General features: G+C 41.5%; 1 protein-coding gene across 1 annotated transcript; it reads right to left on the reverse strand.

Moving 5' to 3' along the window:
- Positions 1-10,322: 10,322 nt before the first annotated feature.
- LOC101625904 (olfactory receptor 2G3-like) lies at positions 10,323-11,270 on the reverse strand. Its single transcript, XM_004695447.1, has one exon. It carries the CDS (start codon positions 11,268-11,270, stop codon positions 10,323-10,325), a length of 948 nt encoding a protein of 315 aa, XP_004695504.1.
- Between the last annotated feature and the right edge of the window lie 8,490 nt (positions 11,271-19,760).

Below are 19,760 nucleotides of genomic sequence, written 5' to 3' on the forward strand. Positions count from 1 at the left end.
AGGGCGAAGAAGAACTGGAGCACACACCCTCCATAGGTAATTGATTTCTTGGGCCCCCAAAGATTTACTAACATCTGGGGAACGATGCTAGTTGTATAGCAGAGATCCACAAGAGACAAATTGGATAAGAAGAAATACATGGGAGTATGGAGCTGGGGGTCCAGGTAAGAGAGAAGAATGATGGTGGTGTTCCCCACCAGAGTCACTAGGTAGGAGATGAAGACCACCCCGGAGATGATCTGTTCTAATTTAGGTCGATCGGAAAACCCCAGAAGGATGAAGTCTGTTCCGTAACTTTCATTGCTTGCTTCCATTCCTTCTCAGGAAAGACTAGAACGCGATAGCATGGGAGTAAACAGTATTATCAGTCTTCTGTAGATCGACACTTTTTAAGTGTGTTCTGGGTATCTGAACCTCCCTGGCTTGACTTCTCCCACTTGGAACAGCAATTTTAACATCTCCCCTGTGTTTCATGCTCAGGGCCTCTCCGCATTTAAGCGTTTCTAGAGAAGTTTCTAAAATAATTGGTAAAAAGGCTTCCTGTGCTATGTCACCCATGGTTCCAGGTATTTTGATTAAATAAATCCAAACATTTAATATATAAACTTAAGGGTGGGCTACATTTTGAGGAATTGTTCGTTCTTGAAAGTATGATGTAATCTCCACCTGATTATGACAGATTCTCTTATCAAAGGAGTAGAACTAGGAGGAAAATGAAGTATTTCATTTCACATGAAAACTCCACCTTAGGTTCTTCCAAACGTCCGATTCCAACATTATAACCATATAATGGCTCCTCTTACTATTTTTCCTCCTATTCAACATGGCAGACACTATCGATTTTGATGCCCCTTAGTACAGTGCACTCATTATGTGCATATATTTTTGGTATCACAATAAATAATCTTTAAAAAAAGATTTATTTTTATTTACTTATGCAAACAAGAACTGGGTTGTAGGTCAGAGGTGTGGGGGGTGAGGGAATTTGCCAAAGACAGAGTGGGGAGCAGAACAGGTGGGTCTACTGAAATGCACCACTGTGGGGAGCAGTGGGGAGACAGGGGAGGTCTGCCTCACCATCTGGGTCACTCCCTGGCTAGGGATCGAACTTGTGGCTGCAGTGATAGCTTCACAGTGCTGGGACTTTAAACCCTTGCACCAACAGGGAGGTCCAATAAGTCATCTTTTGTTATTGACCCTTACTTATGTGTCCAGAGGTCATATGTTTGTTTCTTCACTATCTTTCATCACTACAATTCACCATCTAATTGCTTATTAATTTGTTGCAATTTAAAAATCAAACTAATTCCAGATCTAGAAGGTCGCCACACTCACATTGCAAATCTCTGTGTTGTTCTTACTTACCTGGCCATTCAGCAAACCTAGCAAGGCAGGTAACTCTAATAAGCAGCTTACTAAATACTCAGTGAGCTGTTCTTTCTGGTGGGGATTACTGATTGACTGAATCTATAGTTAAAGCCATCACCTCATTTTGACTTAAAAGAATACAGATAAAGTGTAACAATGACATCCATCTCACTTTTTATGATCCTGTATCATATGTTTAAATAGATGAATGGTTCATGAATGGTCGATTTATACCTTTTTTACTCACATGATATCTGACTGCAAACTTCAGATGTAGAATACTTTTATATTTGCTACAGTCACAGGAAAGTAAGTAAAGTTAAATTACTTGCAGTATGCCATTGTTGTAAGCATTTTAGTTAGCGCATTTTTCTGTGATAGTCATGAAGAAGGAACTGTGGTTATAAAGTAGTCGAGACAAAGATGTATTTTTCCTCTCTATAAAATGGAAATTTAATTAAAGCAATGAATGTCCAGTTCTTATGTAGCAGGAGATCAGCTCAGTAAAGCCTACTGCTTACCGCATGGTCCTGGATGCTCCGGTGAAAGCAACCCAGCCCCTCTCTGGGGTGGACCATGGCCTTGGGTATTCATTGTTTGTGTACCCTGCCCTTCATATGTCAGGTAGAGGCGCTAGAATGATGAGGGCTCATGTTGTGCAAACTCTTGATCTGTACTTGCTTCATATTTCTAAAACTTAAAATCTATATTCACTTAGAATATTATTCTACCTATCGTTGGATGCCTTCATATTTCACTCTGATATATATTTTTTTCAGTTTTTTTTTACATCATTTTGTACATTTTTTTTTCCATCTCAATTGTAATCCCGCAGGTTTCCCATCACCAAGTCACCCGTGTGCCATCACCATAACCCCTCACTCTGATATTTTTATCATGATGGTCTAGAACGAATTGGAATGCTGATTTTTTTGGGGGCGCATAACTTTACAGCGAACACAGGTTCATAAAAATGCCCACAAATACAGCAAAACTCCTGACTGGATGCACTTCAGAGACAGGCGAGGACTCAACTTCCCAGCACTTGGGTTACAAAATGCACTTGGCTTTTCCCACCTAAGGCTGAGATAGTGTGGGAGTTAGGGCCAAGGAAGTTTAAAGTGGAAATGGACTTGAGAAGCCATGGGTCCAGTCTCTGCCCTGCCGAGAGGTCCTTCCCGGGAACAGCCGCACAGTGCCCTTTCCCGTCATTTTAGTGACAGGGAAGTCAGCTGCTCACGAGGAGTCTGTCCTAGTCAGCCTATGCCTCTCACTTACTTAGCATGATGAACTCAGAGGTGCTTCATTGTATGCCAAGGACTGGCTTTTTTTCTTTACCTGGAGATAGCACAATAAAAATAGCCTCTTTAAAAAGTTTTATTATAAAATAAAACACGTGCACATACAAATAAAGCTGGGAGATTCAAGGAGCACATTCTGTAATTAAACCCAGGTCAAGAATCAGAACATTGCCCACCCCCTCAGGGGCTTAACTTAGCGGCTCACCCCAATTCTACCTCCTCCCTGCCCCCCGAAGTATCCACTCTTCTGAGTTGTAGTAACCAGAAGAGTTTTAAGAGTCAGTTACTGAAAAGTGCATCATTAGACAACATTATTTAGTTTGGCTAATTAAAATGTCATATGTCTTTAAGTCTCTGAGTGTCGGGACTGCTTATGAAATGCACTGTTAGATGAACGCTCCAGGCCTTCCGCTGGGCTCTCTTCACACTGTGAGACCTTTAGCTATCGTATTTCTCGTTTCTCCCCAGGCACATACAGGGCTTATCAAAGGTCGCAGATTAGTGAGCGCAAAACAGAGCACAAACTTTGAAAGTTTACAATGATATGGAGAGAAAATGAGAATAATAACATTTCATCTATTTAGAAATATTGTTTAAATGAATTGTGTGTTAATTTTAAAGTAAGAGGAATATTGCTATGGTCCTACAACGTCAAAGTGAGAAGAGACACTATAAAAATAGTTGAGGCCAGGCTCTATAAAGTCAGGCCTCTGACATTATGTAGCGAAACTCAGTCCCTTCCTTCTTGTGTGAACTTGAGCAAACAGATTAACTTCTTAAAGCCTGTTTCCTCAGCTGTAAACAGCTGTTGTAATAACACCTACTTTTTAGGATGGTAGTGAAGCGGATTAAATGATCTGCAAAATGTGAAATACTCAGTATGACTCTTGGTGCATAAAGAGCATTGAGAACCTTCACTAACCGCTGATCCACTAACTGCTCTTGTTGAAATTTAATATAATATTGCTGAGCGGGTAGTAGTTACTGATATTTCTATTTTACACCCACTCTCCATTTTTCTTTCATGTTAGACTGAGGCAGATGCTACCTGAGATCTGTTTTACTGAGTCTTTTTCTATGGAAGAAAAAAATAGCAGAGAATACTCACCACAGCAAAAGTATTCAAGTGATTTTGTTTCTTCTACACAAAACTCATCGCGGTCATTCGCTCATGGATTCCAAAAGTATGAGTTTCCCATTAGTGTGATTCTTCTGTTTTTTTTTTTTTTTTTTAATTCAGAAAAATTCTTGCTTGGCAAGTGACCAATTCTCTGAATTACTGACTTTGCCACCAAAATATTCAGTACTAACACCCTAATCACATTCGCTTTGGATGCAACAGTTGAAATAACTTTTAATCAACATTTCTATTGGGGATGGTGGGGAGAATGTAAATGTGGGACTGGTGCAGGAGCTGACGAATTTGGTTTCATGAAGTTTATTTTTGATAGGCTACCTGCAGGCTGGCAGGGGAGACCTGTCAGACACAGGCGGTGCTTACTTCAAGCCAGTTAGGTAAGGAGAGCACCGTACCGGTCTGCTTGTCGGAGATGGGTAACACGCAGCAGCGAGCATATGTGTAACTCCGAGGGCTACTGTGTTCCGGGATTTAGACCTCGGGGACAGGCGCCCACAGAGGTGATTAACCGTCTGTGGCTATGGCCAGAGGCTTCTCCAGACGGCAGCTTAATGAAACGGTCCCTGAAGACATTAAGACTTGTATTTGCTTTTTTCATTTGCTCTTTTGATTAATTCAGATATGACTTATATAAAATATTGGGTGAATATTAAAACTACAACATAAACCCTATCTACAAATGCTGAACACATTTAATTAAAATTTTCTTTCATCCAGAGTGAAGACATAAACCAACTTGGAGAGAAACAGATAATTCCATAGGTTTGTGTTCAGAGGTGAGGAGATGTTTGATATTTCCAAAAATGATGGCATACTTGATTCCAGGTTCATGACCATTTCATTGCTCCATTTTCAAGGGGTTAAAAATGGACACCTTGGAGGTTCCCCCTGAGAAGAACGAGGTTCACTAATGGCTGCCTACTCGCTGGACATAACGAGCTTGCACTTCGAGTTCACACCCTTGCTCTAGGACATCTCTTACAGCCTTTATTCACACATACATGTTTATGCCTCAAAATCACGCATTTTGGAAGTTGAGCTATTTCTTCTAAGTTTCCACGAAGGGTAAGGCATTTCATATGTTCCTTGGGAACTTTGTTATTTTGCTTTGGTTTTGTTACTAAGCAGAGTGTGCGATGTGTTATGTATAGCTGTGGCTCATTTCATGCCACTGACGCATGATATTCCACTCTCGGAATAGATTGTAGTCGTTTGTCTTTTCTCACTAGTGGTCATTTTGATAATTTGTTTGGCTTATGTGAAGGATAAGTTTTGATGAAGATTGCATCAAGGCCATTGTTTTCTTGTTAATTCTCTATCTGGAGAATTTATTGATTTTAGTGGGTGTAGCAGGTTGTACTATTAATGTAGAGATTTCTCTTTCTCCCTTTAGGTCTTTTGATATTTGTTTGTTCGTTTAGTTGTGTCTATGTGTGTGTATATTAGTGGATGTTGTGCAGTCTTGATGGACTGATCCTTACCATTCTATAGTGCCTGTGTTTATCTCTTGTTACCTTTCCTTGCTGAAAGTTTCCTTTACCGGACATGACCCAACCTCACCTGCCCACACAGTAAGCTTGTTCTCCTCCTCTCCTGCCTGAGGGTCACTGGTTCCCAGATGTGGTTGTCCACATGGCGTCTTCCCTCCAGTCTCCTGGTACGCAGACAGGCCTGGCGGCCTCAGCTTCTCTCTTGGTCCCGCTTCCCCACTCCCTGAAGCCCGAGTCACTCATCTTCACAGGCACAGATATGCTGTCTCTCTGGGATGTTGGTGTGAGGAGCAGGAGCCATATTTGAATTATAAAAAAAGATTTATTTATTTATGCATACAAGAGCTGGGGTGTAGGCCAGAGGTGCAGGGGTGAGAGGATTCAGCAGAGACAGAGTGGGAAACAGAACAGGTGGATCTACTGAAATCCCCTGCGATGGGAGCAAGGGGAGAGACAAGAGAAGTCTGCTGTGCCATGTGGGTCAGCTCCCTGGCCGGGGATCGAACTCATGCTGCAGTGGCTGCCAATAACTTCATAGGCCTGCACTTTAACCCCTTTCGCCACCAGGCAGGGCTCCATATTTGAATTTTGAATGCCCTGTGACCTATCTTACGAAGGGAATGAACGATGAGAGTTCCTTATGCTGCCTTGGTGAGGACACCTCCCACCCCTGGCACCTCTGATACTCCCCCAGTTCCTTAAGGATGCTACATGACAGGAACAAGCCACATGGGCTCATTGTAAAAGTCGGTGTTTGTTGAACACTTTTACTATACACTGCTTTGAACGCTGTGTGTGATATTTTGCATAACTCTCTGTGGCGCAAGGAGCAAAGTTACCGAAATGATCTTGGGGTGCCTCTCTGCGTTGCCTAGGTAATGAGCTCGCTGGGACGGGAGTGGGAGGGGAGTGTGTCCGTCCTAAAGGCACTCAGCCTTGGCTAGGACCAGCGGCTTACACTCCACACGGGGCTGCCACTTCCTAGACACAGTCTCTGGGTCTTACTGGAGGAGCCTCGCTGCATGGCATGTACCTACTCACCTCTCACAGCATGGGAGGGAGGAGGACTATGGCTCTGGGCTTCTATGTTCCTGATAAATCTGTTCCCCGTATGCGACGTGGCAGAGTATCTCTCAGCGTACTGCGCCACATGCATGCATTGACTTACGAATTGGAGACCACGACTCCCATTTCAGAGGGGATGAATATAACACATGCACAAGGGCACAAAGCTATTAATTGGTCTCACTTGAATCTATGTCTTCTAGTTTCTGAGCTATTTCTAAAAATCTTTGTCCAGTCGGTGGCATTGTTAGTTTATAAGGAGTGGAGTGTGCGCTTTGCTACCCATAAATGCACCGAGGTGCGGGTCACATGGCACACAGAGGTCCCACCTCAGAGCAGGCAACCTAAATGTAGTCTGCAGGGATGTCTGGGTTAAGTAAAGTCTTTTTTTAAAAAAAACATGTTTATTTATGCATTCAGAACTGGGGTACAGGCCAGAGGTGTAGGGGCAGTGGGAAGATTCACCAGAGACAAAGTGGGGAGCAGAATGGGCTGCTTGACAAAGTCCACTGCTGAGGGGAGCAGCGGGCGGGTCAGGAGAGGTCTGCCGCGCTTTGGGTCACCTCCGGGGCGGGGATTGAACTCGTGCGGAAGTGGCTTTCCCGTCTTGTTTCATAGTGCTGAACTTTAACCTGTTGCGCTACTAGGGGGGGCCCTGAGTAAATCTTTGAGCTGCGCTTTCCTATGACGACCCTCTTTTCTCTACCCCATCTCTTGCTCCTCCTTGTCCCTTCCCCCACCCTATCCCTCTTAACCTCGAATCTCCACTCCTTCAGGACGTTGGCTGGTGTCCAATAGTTTTGAAAGTGTTTCAGTGGTCAGATTGCCTGTTACACGACTGTCCATTATTTGATTTTATTGTTCCGACTTACTTGCTGCACATAATTCTTTCAAATGGCCTGCATTGTTGAAAATGGCTGCACCCCTTTCTTCTGGCTACGTAATACTCCACACTGTGTAGGCAACTCCCCGTTTTGATCCGTTTGTCTGCTGAAGGTGATTTAGGCTGCTCCGATGTCCCAGCTATTGTAAATAATGATGCTGTGAATATTGTGGCAAACATATTTTTCTGTGTGCCTGCAGTTTTGTATTCTGTGTGTATATGCCCAAGACTATTACTACAAGGTCTTATGGCATTTGCAGGAAAAGTGTTTTTTTTTTTTTTTTGATTGATATGGATGGCCAGTTTTTTGCCTGTAAGGTCTCTCATGGAGATGGGAGTTTTACAGACAGGAAGATGTGAAAATGGTATCTGCCACAAGAGAGACTCACCGAAGGCTCCCTGGGAAGCATTTGTTGTGAAACGTCACGGAGGGGCATTAGGTGGACCTGGGAAGTATTATTGTGGCCTGGCAGAGATCTGCAATAGTCAGTTCTCAAGAAAGATGCAGATTGTTCTTGTCCTGTGAAGGTCTGTTTTCACTATTGATACTTCGTGGGATTGAGCAGAGATGACCACAGTGGAATTAGATATGGGGTCCCTTCCTGATTGGGGTTACAGAGAGGGACTCACTGTTGGATTTGAAATTTGGAGATAAGCCAGGGTAAAGGAGAACACAAATGATGGTCTGTAATTAGGGTTGATGAATACATAGGAAAATGATGACCATAAATGAAAGTGATTGGCCATAATTGTACACAAGGAAATTTTATATACACTGGTACCGAGGAAGAAAAGATTTCTTTTGCTATGTCAATTGACTCCCACTTGTACAAACGTGAACCATCCTTTTCATGTGGCTACTACAAATGTGCATTGCATTCTTAGATAAAAGCATGTTAAAGTATTTCCTTATATACTATGGCCACATCCTAAACAGAAACAGTAACTTCTGTTGAATTCTCAACATCAAGAAAAATCTATAAATTAGTGATGATATTATAGGACAAGTATCTAGTAGTTATATTGCTGGATCATACGGAATTTCCATTTTTATTTTCTTAAGTAATCATCATACTCTTTTCCAAAGAGGCTGTACCAATTTGCATTCCTACCACCAGTGGGTGCGAGTTGCTTTTTCACCACACTGACACCAACATTTCTGTCAGCCTATGTACATAAGAGCATTGGCCACGATTACTGTGACTGTGGGAGAGCCATTACCCTTGTACTAAGATTTTTTTTTTAAAGATTTATTTATTTATGCATGCAGAACTTGGTACAGGCCAGAGGTTCAGGGGCAGTGAGAGGATTCACTAGAGACAGAGTGGGGAGCAGAACAGGCAGACTGATGAAGCACACTGCTGAAGGGTGCAGCAGGTGGGTCAAGAGAGGTCTGCCACGCCATGTGGTCACCTCCGGGGCAGGCAGGGATGGAACTCATGGGGAAGTGGCTTTAGCTTCTTAGTGCTGTGACCTGCTGTGCCGCCAGGGAGGGCCCTGTACTAAGATTTTTGCCACTCCTCCAAGACTGATGTTTGTTCTCTTGAAGGTATGTGTCTGATGTGTAGCTTAACTAGGAGAAATAAAGCAGGGTAATGAATGTGACACATTTGTAGGCTCTAGCCAATATTTTCTTTTAGCCTTTTTATTCTTACTGTTTCTAAACCCCCTTTCCAGCACGCACACATATATATCAAAGGGATGTGTGGATTCTATACTAGTACCGGCTGAGAGCTACACCTTTGCTTATTGTTCCTTTAGTCTCAGCCATTTCTTATATCTTAATATACAACAGTTTGAGAGGTCACTCCGCCGTTCGTTTCACAATGGACACTTGACGTATTCCATAGAGTCAAACACAGTCAATAGAGCTATTAAAAACTTTTGTTTAATCATACTACTGGACAATGTAGACACAGCAAAGTCACACAAAAAATTAGCTTCTGTGCTTTGAAAAGCTTATTAATGCCTTTTCCTCAGACATATGTGCAAATAAAATGAGATGAGACCATAATACTGATTTGGTCAGGTTTTGGAGGGAACTTAAAGAGTGGGCTCATGAGGTTGGTAAGTGCTTTTTCACATAAAATAAGATTATAACTGAGTGAGACAGTGAGTGGGAGCTTTCAGTGGTAAATCAAATGGGTGTCAGGATTTGGGAGGAGTCCTTGACACAAAGCCAGTGGCTCCTCCGTTCTTGTTCCTACAGTTTCACCCTTACACCATTCTCCTTGTTTCCGTGTCATTATGACGCTGGAAAGTGTATGATGTGCTTGTGCGTTTTTGGCCTCATCTTCACTCACATTCTTCACTCTTACCAGGGTCACACAGCTGACAACTGCAAAATTACCCAAAATGAGTTACAAAACTCAGAGCAGTTGTCATGATGGAATTTGGGAACCACAGGCATCAGGCAGTGGCGAGGAAGGCCACAGTTCCTTACTAACCCTGGGCTCAGTAGCCAAAGAACGAAGGCTCAGATTGCCTGCAGAAGACTAATCAAGGGCACTGAGAAGTGCGGAGCAGTTCACTCGCAGAGGGATTTGCATGCTCTGGAATAGGTATTTGTAGTTGAGCAGTTTATTTTGCAGCACAGAGGACTTCAGATGTTGAATGTAGTTGAGAGTAAAATAAAATAAAAAACAGTGAGTAAACATAAGGCTGCTGATGTTTTGTTTTGTCAAATAAGAGCATTAAGTCCTTTCAATAAGTTACCGTCTTCCACTACCATTATTTGAGAAAAGAAAAGAAAAAAGTAGAAAGCAAAGCACAAGGAGATAGTATTAAATAAAGAAGCACTTTGTTGACTTGTTTTGGATTTCCGTTTATTTATATCCTCCTCATTTTGTGCACCTCCTACTTATTTACATTTTCAGCACTTAGTACAAGTCTTGGTATTTCTTAATGCCCAAGAAATGTGCTTTGAATAAGTGAGTTGTTTCATCTTCTCATGTTACTGACCAATATTATCTCCCTGATGTTTCCTATATAACTCTGATGTTCTGCTCTGCGTTGTGCACGATTATTATGTTATGTACATTAGGGCCATTGGAGGGCTCTGATGTCTCCCATATAACTCAGGACTTTTCTGACCCCTGTCCTACACACACCATTCTCTTGACTGCATTCTTTACATCTTTGTTTCTTAAAGAGTAGATCAGAGGGTTGAGGCCTGGTATGATGATTGTGTAAACGAGAGCAATGAACTTCCCCTTATTTTGGGATGTGTTATTATTACGTGGCATCAAGTACATTGAAATGGCTGTTCCATAAAACAGAGCCACCACTGTGAGGTGGGAACCACATGTGTTGAGGATCTTACGCCATCTCGACGCTGACTTGATCCTCATCACGGCACGAGTGATCACTCCATAGGAGGTGAAAATAAGTGATAAGGGTAAAAGTAGAAATACGACTGAAAGGGCAGAGAAAACATTTTGAATTACTTTTGAATCGATACAAGCCATCTTGAACAAATCTGTTATCTCACAGAAAAAATTATCTATATCTCGTTTCCCACATCTTGGCAACTGCAAAGTCAAGGAGCAAAGAATTAAGGCACAGCCAAGCCCACCTAGCCAGGAGGTCACCACCATCTTCTGGCAGAGCTGAGGGTGCATGATCACGGTGTAGTGGAGAGGTTGACACACAGCGGCATAGCGGTCATAGGCCATCACAGCCAAGAGGAGACACTCTGTGGCTCCCAAGTCGAGGGCGAAGAAGGACTGTAGCACACACCCTCCATAGGAAATAGACTTTCCTGGACCCCAAAGATTTACTAACATCTGGGGGACAATGCTAGCTGTATAACAGAGATCCACAAGAGACAAATTGGATAAGAAGAAATACATGGGAGTGTGGAGGTGGGGGTCTAGGTTGGACACCAGAATAATGGTGGTGTTTCCTACCAGAGTCACTAGGTAGAAGACAGAGACCACCACAGAGATGATGCCTTCCAGCTGGGGCCAGTCAGAAAATCCCAGAAGGATGAAGTCTGCTGTGGAACTTTTGTTGCTTGTTTCCATTATTCCTATGCCAGTCTAGGAGACAGCCATGATAAGAAAAAATTCCATTCGTGTTAGGTAGCAATAAAGCCCTGGAGGGTCGGCATGAGCATCCGAAGCTCGCTCACTACATGCTTCCTGTGGGACCTCTCTTCACACATTCCCTGTGGCAGTGCTTAGTCTCTCTGTACTGAATCAAATCCAGACTGGTTCTAAAAATAATATATTAAATCCAATCACATGAAATTGCAACCCCCCTGGAAAATAATCCTATGTTCTGCTACCCATTGCTTTCATAGATGGCTAAATAATAAATCAAATTAGTTATGTAGTTTTTGCAGTGGTACATACTTTGAGAACTTGAACCTGCTTCAGACTGATAGTAGCATCTCATATAAGCTCATGATAAACTTTTGCCTTATCAAGGGTGTTGAAGTAAAATATGAAATGATGCACTTTTCCACCATTTGATCTAGAACCACTTTCCATATTCAATCTAATTTCTACATTCATCCATTATAATCCTACCCCTATAACCACCAACTCCATCCTCAGAGTTTCCTCCTTATCAGCATTGCAGACTTGGTATTTTGTATGAAATCTTGTCTTCACTACTACATTGCATTTTCACTTAAGCTTGTGTTTTTGATGCCAAACATATAATCATTTCATTATCAAACTTATTTACATGTTCAGAGGTCATATTTTTTTCAAGTATCTTTCATAACTCTAGTATACTGCCTAAAATTTTTTAAAAGATTTATTTATTTATGCATAAAGATCTAGGGAATAGGCCATAGGTGCAGGGGGCGAGAGGATTCACCAGAGATAGAGTTGGGAGCAGAACAGGCAGATCTATGGAAATACAGCTCTGAGGGGCGCAGTGGGTGAGACAGGAGAGGTCTGCCGCGCCATGTGGGTCACCTCCCTGGCTGGGAATCGAACTCATCCTGCAGTGCCTGTGATAGCTTCACAGTGCTGTGCTCCAACCTGATTTTTTACAGACTTGAAAACTGAACTACATCTAGAACCATTAGTTCACCACATACACATGGCAAATACCTGTGCAGCTCCTACTCACCTGGCCATTCAGCAAAATTAGCAGGCAGGCAATTCCAAAGAGCAGCTCATTGAACAACCAGATTCTCCTGCTCCATGAGTGGATCTTCTTGGCTGCTTTGAAATGCCATAGGAACATGATTTCACTTGAACTTGAAAGACAAAGATAAGGGATAAAGTGATGTCCATCTCATTTTCATGATTCTGTTCCCTGTGGTTAGCTAGATGGAATGCTTTATGACTGAGTTAATTTGCAAGTTTTTAAATAATGCCTTACTGAGGTAACATTGCATGAAAAATCAACATCTGTGTCTACTCTGTTATCTTCATTACAAAGTTCTGCTCTGGTCTTCGCCATCATTTATTTACCTTTGCTGGCTTGCCCACTGCCCTTTGACCTTCCCTTCTGGAAACTGTTCATTTGTTCTTTTAGAATGAAAGTTCATTGCTTATAATTTTTTTATGTGTGTAAATTCTGAACATGAACTTCAGACGTAATGTACTTTATAGTATCTTTGTGGCCACGTAATAAAAAACTTATTTGCTGCATTTATAGCTAATTTAAAAAATTACCCACAATATATCATTTATAAGAACTGCAGTTAGAACATTATAGTGTCTTTATCATACTCAACCTTTATTACCAATTTGCCTGAGAGAGAGATGCAGTTCTCTCAAGAGAGGTGGACATTTAGCTAAATGAGTGGGGTCCAGTTTCCACATAGCAGGACGGAGCTCAGTGAAGCCTGAGGCTCAGGGCCGGGGTCCGGACTCAGATGCTTGGGGACCGATCCGGCTTCACAGCAGGCAGCGATATACCCTTGGGAGCCACTTAGCCTGCTTCTAGAGTGCTTCCTGCTATGTTATTTTAAGATAATAACACTTTCTTCCTCGTGGGAAAGATGTGATGTTTAGTATTTGTGAAAGACTTGGATCTGTGTTAGGTTCCTATTTATTTCTTCAAAATGAACATAATTAAAACACCTACCCACAAATCATCTTCTATCTAGCCATTATTCACTTCATTTTTCACTCTGGGGATTTCATCCTCATGGCCTACATAGACGTAAGAATCCTTAAAAAATTTATTTGTAATTTGCATCACTGTTAGAGAGTATGAACATCAGTATATACACAATAATGCCCACAACTCAGTGGATTTATTGAATGACAAATTTCCAAAGCAGGATGGGACTTGAGCTTCTGAAATGCTTTGATTTCAAAATGCATTGTTTTTTTTTGAATCTTAATTACCGCTTAAGTTCGGGAGTGTGTTAAAAAAGGCCATGGCACTCTGGAGTTGAAACGGACCTCGGAGTCACCCACCCAGCCTCTGCCTGCTTTCACAGAACAGCCACACTGTGCTGTTTTTAGCATCAGTGACGTAAGTGAGGTGCTCATTTTCTGTGCCTCTCGCTTACTCAGAATGTTGAGGTCCAAGGTGCCTTTTCAAAATATCCAGGTTCCAACGCTTTCCTTCTACCCTGTAACACAGAGTAAATCAATTCCGTGTACTTCATTAAAAATATATCCCATTTTAATATACGTTGATACATGGATGGAAAAACAGGAAAAACAGTGGGTGATTCAAGGTGAAATTCTGTACCTAGCGCCCAGGTCAAGAATTCCAACACTGCCCACCATCTAGAAGCTTCTCTTAGTGCCTCCTCCCAATCATAACCCTTCCTGGTCCCACAAACCATCCACTTTCTGAACTGTAGTAACAATGTGCTTGTACTTTAGTGGTTAATTACCCGAAGTGTGACTCTAGAGAACATAGTTAGCAGGACTCGTTAACATGTGCATGCGTCTTGGTCTCTGAGTAGCCGGATCTCTTCTGGATACCTATTAGATTCATGCTCCCACCCAGCCTAGACCAGTCAGTCGTTCTTCACACTGAGATCTTCAGATTTCAGCGTTTCTGGTTCTACTCAGCTCGCACAGGGCTTATCAAAGGCCTCAGAGTAGTGAGTTCAAAGGTCTCCAGGTGAGCTCAGGATGCAGAGTCTGGGCATCTGTGATCTACGCACATTTACAGCAATGTGAGTTAGTAGATGGAAAACATTACTGATTCAGTGCAAGCTTTGGGTCACATACGACCCCCGGAGTCCATGGTAGAAGTGCTGCATCAGGAATCACACTTAATGCGTGTTAATGCTGTAAACCCAACTATAGAAGTTTTCACTCTATTTTTTATTAATATTTTTCATATTCTTATGAGCTTTGGGTGTCTAATTTTAGAAGTTATTTTAAATTTGATTTCAAAGTGATAATTTCATGGATCTCATTGTACTCAATATAAGCACGAGTCGAGGAAATATATGTGTTCTAATAGTGTATTTTACTTGAAATCAAATAAATTTTATTTCATTGAAACTCACTTTGTTTTTCAGGGTCTGATTTTAGCTTCTAAAAATGTAGCATATGTTTATCTTTTACTTTTCTTCAGTGAAGCTTAGGACAATGAACAGCATTTTTAAAACATAATTTGGAAGTTTACAATGATATGGACATCAAATGAGAGAGTAACATTTCATGCTTTTAAAATATTTCTAAAAACTGTAAAACGATGTTGAATGAACCATGTATTACTTTCAGAGTAAGAAATATTGCTGTAGTCACACAAGTCAAAGCAGGAAGAGACAATATAAATATAGTTAAGACCCCAGACTCTAGAGTGAGTGTCTGTGATCGTCTTAGCAAAACTCAGCCACTGCCTCTTTGTGTGAACGTGAGCAAACCCACTGACTTCTTTTTCTCTTAAAGATTCATTTTTATTTATGCATACGGAACTGGCTGTAGCTTAGAGGTTCCAGGGGTGAAAGGATTTACTGCAGACTGAGTAGGGAGCAGAACAGCCAGACCTACCGCATACAGAGGTGTGCTGCTCCTTGGGTCAGCCCTCTGGCCACGGAACTCCTGCCACCTCGTGTGGTGAGAGCTGGATAGGGCAGAGATTTAACCCCTGTGCCACCAGGTAGTCCCCTGATTAACTTCTTACGGTCTCAGTTTCCTTAGCCGTAATCAGTTTGTAATTGCACCTGATTTTTTAGGGTAGATGTCAAGAGGATAAAATGATAAGTAAAATGTAAAATTACTCAGCAAGACTCTTGGTGCATAAACAGCATTCAGATCCATCAAGATCCACTAACTGCTCTCGTTGGAATTTATGAGCGGGCAGTAGTTACTGGTATTTATTTCAATTTTACACCCATTCTCCATTTTTCTGTCATGTTAGACTGAGGTGGATGTTCCTGAGATCTGTGCAATGTAGGATGTATTTTCTACTGTCTTTTTCCTTTTTAAAGTGGTGATTTAAAAAAAAAGATTCAGTTATCCTTACTGCACTGGGGTATAAGCCAGAGGGGCGGAGTGCGGGGGGAACATGAGCGGATTCACCAGGACAGAGTGGTGTACTGAAATCTGCTGCTGAGGGGAGCAGCAGTGGGTCAGAAGAGGTCTGCTGCGCCAAGTGGGTCAGCTCCCTGGCCGAGGATCGAACTCATGCTGCCGTGGCTATGGTAGCTTCCATAGCACTGTGAGCTTTAACCCATTGCACCCCCAGGGAGGGCCCCCTGTTGAGTCTTTTTTTCTATGGAAGGAAATATAGCAGATAATACTCACCACAACAAGTTATGAATGTATTTATGTTTCCTCCAGTGCAGAGCTCACCGCGTTCATTCGCTCATGGACTCCAAACATACACATTTCCCATTAATGTGATTCTTCTATTCGTTGGTAATTCAGAAAAACTTTTCCTTGGCAGGTGACCAAGTCTCAGGAAGGTTGGGTTTGTTACCAGGGTTTTAAATATTTGCTTTTGATGCAATAACTGAAGTAACATTTAGTCAACATTTCTATTGGGGATGATGGGGAGAATGTAAATGTGGGACTGGTGCAAGAGCTGACGAATTTGGTTTCATGAAGTTTATTTTTGATAGGCTACCTGCAGGCTGGCAGGGGAGACCTGTCAGACACAGGCGGTGCTTACTTCAAGCCAGTTAGGTAAGGAGAGCACCGTACCGGTCTGCTTGTCGGAGATGGGTAACACGCAGCAGCGAGCATATGTGTAACTCCGAGGGCTACTGTGTTCCGGGATTTAGACCTCGGGGACAGGCGCCCACAGAGGTGATTAACCGTCTGTGGCTTTGGCCTGAGGCTTCTCCAGACGGCAGCTCAAGAAAACGGTCCCTTAAGATATGCTTCCTATATTAAAAAAATATTTTTCATGGAAAGACTTCAGAGACAAAGCATTTTATGAATCATGTTAACTTTCCTACTGAGGATTGACAATATAATACAAACGATGTCTATAAAATGAACACAATTAAAATGAACACACTTAATTAAAATTTGTTTTTAATTCTTTTAAAATAATGTATCATTAACTTGGAGAAATACAGGCAATTGCCTGTACATTGGAAATATTTGATTTTTCAAAAAATGATAACTAATTCTGTGTCATGAGCCACATTGATGTTGTGCCATTTTCTTTTTTTTTTTTAAAGATTTATTTATTTATGCATACAGAACTGGGGTACAGGCCAGAGGCTCAGGGGCGATGAGAGGCTTCACCAGAGACAGAGCGGGGAGCAGAACAGGCAGATCGACGAAGTCCATTGCTGAGGGGAGCAGCGGACGGGTCAGGAGAGGTCTGCCACGCCATGTGGTCACCTCCGGGGCAGGCAGGAGTCGAACTCATGAGGAAGCCGTCTTAGATTCTCAGTGCTGTGCTTTAACCCGCTGCGCCACCAGGGAGGGCCGATGTTGTGCCATTTTCAAGGAATTAAAAATAGTAGCATGAACACCTCGGAGAATGGAGGCTCACTAGTAGCTTCGCTTCTGTGTTGTTTGTGTATTAAAAACAACGACTGTGTTTTGTATTGATTTTTTTAGCCTGGTATTCATTTCTTGACTTCACTGATTGAGAATTTAGGAACTTCGATGTATGATACATTATCTGCAAACAGTGATAGTTTCACAACCTCTTTTCCTTTTTGAATTCCCCTTTTTTCCTTTTTCTGGTCTGACTGCTGTGGCCAACTCCTGTATTATTAAGTGAAACAAGTGTGGTGACAAGTATATCCTCATTTTGTTCCCAATCTTCAGAGAAGGCTTCTGGCTTTTCACCATTAAGCATTAGTGATTGGTGGTTTGTGATACGTAGCCTTTATTATGTTGTGGTAGGTTTCTTCTTGTCTCATCATTCTAGAATTTTTTTGATGGACTTTCGATGTCATCTAATGCTTTCTCTGCATCTTCTGATATTATCATATGATTTTTACCTTTACATTTTTTGATTTGTGTACTATATTAATTAATTTGCATATATTAACACATCCTTATCTTGAGATGTGACTTCCACTGGTCATGATGAATAATCCTGTGATACACTATTGACTTTGATTTTCTAGCATTTTGTTGAAAAATTTACACTGATGTTCAAGTATATTGGTCTGCAGTTTTCTTGTGCCTTCATTGTCTAGTTTTGGAATGAAGGCTTTGTTGTGGTCATATCAAGGAGGATTTGTTTTACGGGCAAAGATGTGAAAATAGAGATCTCTGTAAAAATAACACAGGGACCTACCTGAGGGCTCACTGGGAAGCATTCACTGTGAAATGCCACAGAACGGTGTTAGGTGGAACTCCCATAGTCATTTCTCAAGAACTGTGTAGATGGTGCTTATAACATGAAGACCTGTTTTCACTATTCTCACCCTCTGGTACAGGGCAGAAAATGTCATAGTGGAATTCTTGGTTGGGGTCCACACTGAGTGGGACTCAGTTTTGGATTGGAAATTTGGATATATTTCAGGGGAAAGCAGAGTCTCAAATGAAGCATTAGATGTTCTGCTATACGGGCTTGTGATTATATAGGAAAATAATGACTGTAAATGAAAGTGACGATCCATATTTGCATTTAAGGGACTTTTAAATCATTGAGATGCAATGATACCAAAGATGGAAAAAGTTTCTTTTGATATTTCTATGGAATCCCACCAATGTAATAGTGATCTATCCTTTTCATGTGGCATTTTAGACAAAAAATATAAGTGTACAATTTAGACAAAAACTTTTAAAAGTATTTAATTACATTCTATTACTGTATTCTAAATAGAAACACTGGTCATGATATATATTTTTTAAAGATTTATTTATTTATTCATATAGAGCTGGAGTATAGGCCAGAGATGCGGAGGGTGAGAGGATTCACCAGAGACAGAGCAGGGAGCAGAACAGGCAGATCTATGAAGTACACTGCTGAGGGGAGCAGCGGGCGGGTCAGGAGAGGTCTGCCACGCCATGTGGTCACCTCCGGGGCAGGCGGAAATCGAACTCATGAGGAAGTGGCTTTAGCTTCTCAGTGCTGTGCTTTACCTGCTGTGCCACCAGGGAGGGCCCTGGTCATGATATTTTTAAGATAAATATGTAGTAGAGATATTGCTGGTTCATGTAGAATTTCCATTTTATTTTCTTAAGAAATCTCTATACTATTTTCCTAAAAGGTTGTACAAGTTTGTATCCCCAACAACAGTGGAAGAGTTCTTTTTTATGCACACCCCAAAACACCATGTAAGCCTATGTGAGAAGCAGCACTGACCACAAATACCAGGTCATGGAACAAACTTAAGTCCTTTGAAGATGATGGATGATGAAAAAGTGGAATATATACTTTAGGAAATACTATACAGCCCTGAAAAGATGAACAATTGACTTTTGGAACAAATGGAGGGAACTTGAGGTATTTATGTTAATGAAATAAACCAGAACAAAAAGGATGAGTATCAGATGGTTTTACTCATCAGTGGAATATAAATAACCAAAAATAATATTTAGGTGAAATAGAGCAGGAATGAATCTTGGACTCAGTGAACAAAGTTCGTGGTTATCAAAGGGACCAGGGCAGAGCGTGAGGGGGTGTTTGAGAGAAGGGATGTAACGTGGTTGCTTGGTACAGGATGAGTGGGACATGTTCAGATGGAGAAGAACAATAGATCCTCAAATAAAAATAACTGTGAGAAATTAAAAAAAAAAACAGTGATGATAATGAGTCTCCTCTGTTAAGAAGTATCTGCTATTCCTGTCAGACATCAAATGGCTAATATTATTGTCAGTTACACAGTAATCTTTAACACACATCAGCATCTTTTCAATGGGATGGAGTATAAAGACCAGAATTAGTGTCACATTAATCTAGATCAAGTGTTTACTGGCAAAAGAATAAGGACAAGTTTAAATTTCCAAGCATTTTAAGTTCAGATCTGTGGATACTTAAAACTAAATTTATAATTCTTTGAAGGCTTCTTTGTTTCATTTAAAAAGGTTTATGTAGAAAAATACCAATGGTTTCACTCATAGCAGGAGTATAATGGACCAGGAGAGAAAATAACAAAAATAATGAACAACCATATACCAGAGACATTTTGCGGGGGTGGAGTGGGGAACGGGATC

The sequence above is a fragment of the Condylura cristata genome, unplaced genomic scaffold, assembly GCF_000260355.1.
Source record: "Condylura cristata isolate star-nosed mole 26May11 unplaced genomic scaffold, ConCri1.0 scaffold00063, whole genome shotgun sequence".
Taxonomy (NCBI): Eukaryota; Metazoa; Chordata; class Mammalia; order Eulipotyphla; family Talpidae; genus Condylura; species Condylura cristata.